Source organism: Procambarus clarkii, chromosome 52 (genome assembly GCF_040958095.1).
Source record: "Procambarus clarkii isolate CNS0578487 chromosome 52, FALCON_Pclarkii_2.0, whole genome shotgun sequence".
NCBI classification, from domain to species: domain Eukaryota; kingdom Metazoa; phylum Arthropoda; class Malacostraca; order Decapoda; family Cambaridae; genus Procambarus; species Procambarus clarkii.
In genome coordinates, this window is record NC_091201.1 from 16,080,309 (window position 1) to 16,082,460 (window position 2,152).

Genomic DNA, 2,152 nt, shown 5'->3' on the forward strand with positions numbered 1-2,152 from the left:
TTTAAAACCTTGTGGAAATCTTAAACATTTCATAAACGTAGTTTTTTATTGCTGTTATTTATATCAATGCAAAAATATAACAAAATATTTCTACATTTAGAAAAATGAAACAGGATAATAATAATAAAGGTTGATTCATCATTTTTATTCATTTTTTGAGGAAGAGGTCGAGGAGGAAGAATTCCAGGTAAGATGATGAGGTCAAGGAGGACGGAGGAGGTCGAGGAGAAAGAGTAGAAGATGGAGGAGGAAGGAGGAGGAGGAGGTCGAGGCAGAGGAGGAAGGAGGATGAGGTAGAGGAGGAAGTTAAACAGGACGTTGAGGAGGAGGAGGGCGAGGAGGAAGGAGTAAGAGAAAAGAGGACGAGGGCGAGGAGGAGGGCGGAGGAAGGAGGAGGAGGACGAGGAGGAAGGAGGAGGAAGGAGGAAGGCGAGTAGGAAGAAGGAGGAGAGCGAGGAGGAGGAGGAGGGCGAGGAGGCAGGAGGACGAGGAGGGCGATGAGGAAGGATGAGGAGGGCGAAGAGGGAGGAGGAGGAGGAATGAGGAGAAGAAAGGAGGAGGAGGGCGAGGAGGAAGGAGGAGGCCGAGAAGGAAGAAGGAGGGCGAGGAAGAAGGAGGAGGGCGAGGAGGAAGGAGGAGGAGGACGAGAAGGAAGGAGGAGGAAGAGAGCGAGGACAAAGGATGAGGAGGACGAGGAGGGAGGAGGAGTAGGGCGAGGAGGGAGAGGGAAGAGGAGGCGGGTGAGGAATAAGGAGGAGGGCGAGAAGGAAGGAGGATGAGGGCGAGAAGGAAGGAGGAGGAAAGCGATAAGGAAGGAGATGGAAGGAGGAGGGCGAGGAGGAAGGAGAGCGATGAGGAAGAGGCCGAAGAAGAAGGAGGGAGGAGGAAGGCGAGGAGGAAGGAGGTGAAAGAGGGCGAGGAGGAAGGAGGAGGAGGAGGGCGAGGAGCAAGGGGAGGAGGAGGAGGAGGACGAGGAAGGAATAGTAGTGCGACGAAGAAGGAGGAGGAGAAGAGCGAAGAGGAAGGAGGAGTAGGCGGTCGAGGAGGAAGAGATCAAGGAGGAAGAATTCCAGGAAGGAGAATGAGGTCAAGGAGAAAGGAGGAGTAGGGCGAGGGGGAATGAGGAGGAGGGTGAGGAGGAAGGAGGAGGAGGAGAGCGAGAAAAGAGGAAAGAGGAGAGCGAGGTGGAAGGAGGCAACCCGTTCTCGCAAATTCGTAAAGTCAATATTGACTTATTAACTACGTGCATAGGTGATATACTAAACATAATAGATATACCTTAAAAAGATTCATAGAAAACACCAACCTTACCTAACCTTGTTAGTATCTTAAGATAAGCATCTTATTGCTTCGTAATTACAATTGTTACTTAACCTATACCGATTATAGGTTAGGTAATAATTGTAATTACGAAGCAATAAGATGCTTATCTTAAGATACTAACAAGGTTAGGTAAGGTCGGTGTTTTCTATGAATCTTTTTAAGGGTATCTATTATGTTAAGTATGTCACCTATGCACATATTTAATAAGTCAATATTGACTTATTAAATTTGCGAGAACGGGTTGAAGGAGGAAGAGGGCGAGGAATAAGGAGGAGGAGGGCAAGAAGGAGGAGCGCGAGGAGGAAAGAGGAGCGCGAGGAGGAAGGAGCAGGAGGAGGGCGAGGAAAAAAGGAGGAGGAGGGCGAGGCGGGAGGAGAAAGAAGGATGAGGGCGAGGTGGAAGGAGGAGAGCGATGAAGGAGGAGGACGAGGATGAAGGAGGAGAGCGAGGAAGGAGGAATAGGGCGAGGAAGAAGGAGGAAGAGTGCTAGGAGGGAGAGGAAGAGGAGGGCGAGGAGGAGGAGGAAGACGTCAAGGAGGAAGGAGGAGGAAGAAAGGAGGAAGAAGGAGGAGAGCGAGGAAAAAGGTGGAGGAGGAGGGCGAGGAGGAAGCAGAAGGAGGGCGAAGAGGAAAGAAGAGGAGGGCAAAGAGGGAGGAGGAGGAAGGAGGAGTAGGGCGAGGAGGAAGGAGGAGGAGAAATTAGGAGCAGGGCGGGGAGGAAGGAGGAGAGCGAAGAGAAAGGAGGAGGAGAGCGAGGAGGAGAAGGGCGAGGAAGAAGGAGGAGGAGGAGGGCGAGGAGGAAGGAGAAGGCAGAGGAGGAAAGAGGACGG

The 2,152-nt window shown here is 51.5% G+C and overlaps 1 protein-coding gene across 1 annotated transcript; it reads left to right on the forward strand.

The window, feature by feature from the left end:
- The first annotated feature begins 775 nt into the window (after positions 1-775).
- Positions 776-1,108, forward strand: LOC138352136 (uncharacterized). The gene has a single exon (XM_069304397.1). The coding sequence runs from the start codon at positions 776-778 to the stop codon at positions 1,106-1,108; it is 333 nt and encodes a 110-aa protein (XP_069160498.1).
- The last annotated feature ends 1,044 nt before the right edge of the window (positions 1,109-2,152 follow it).

What these genes read in the sequence shown, in the direction of transcription:
- LOC138352136 (XM_069304397.1), top strand. Translation starts at nt 776, where the DNA reads ATGAGGGCGAGAAGGAAGGAGGAGGAAAGCGATAAGGAAGGAGATGGA.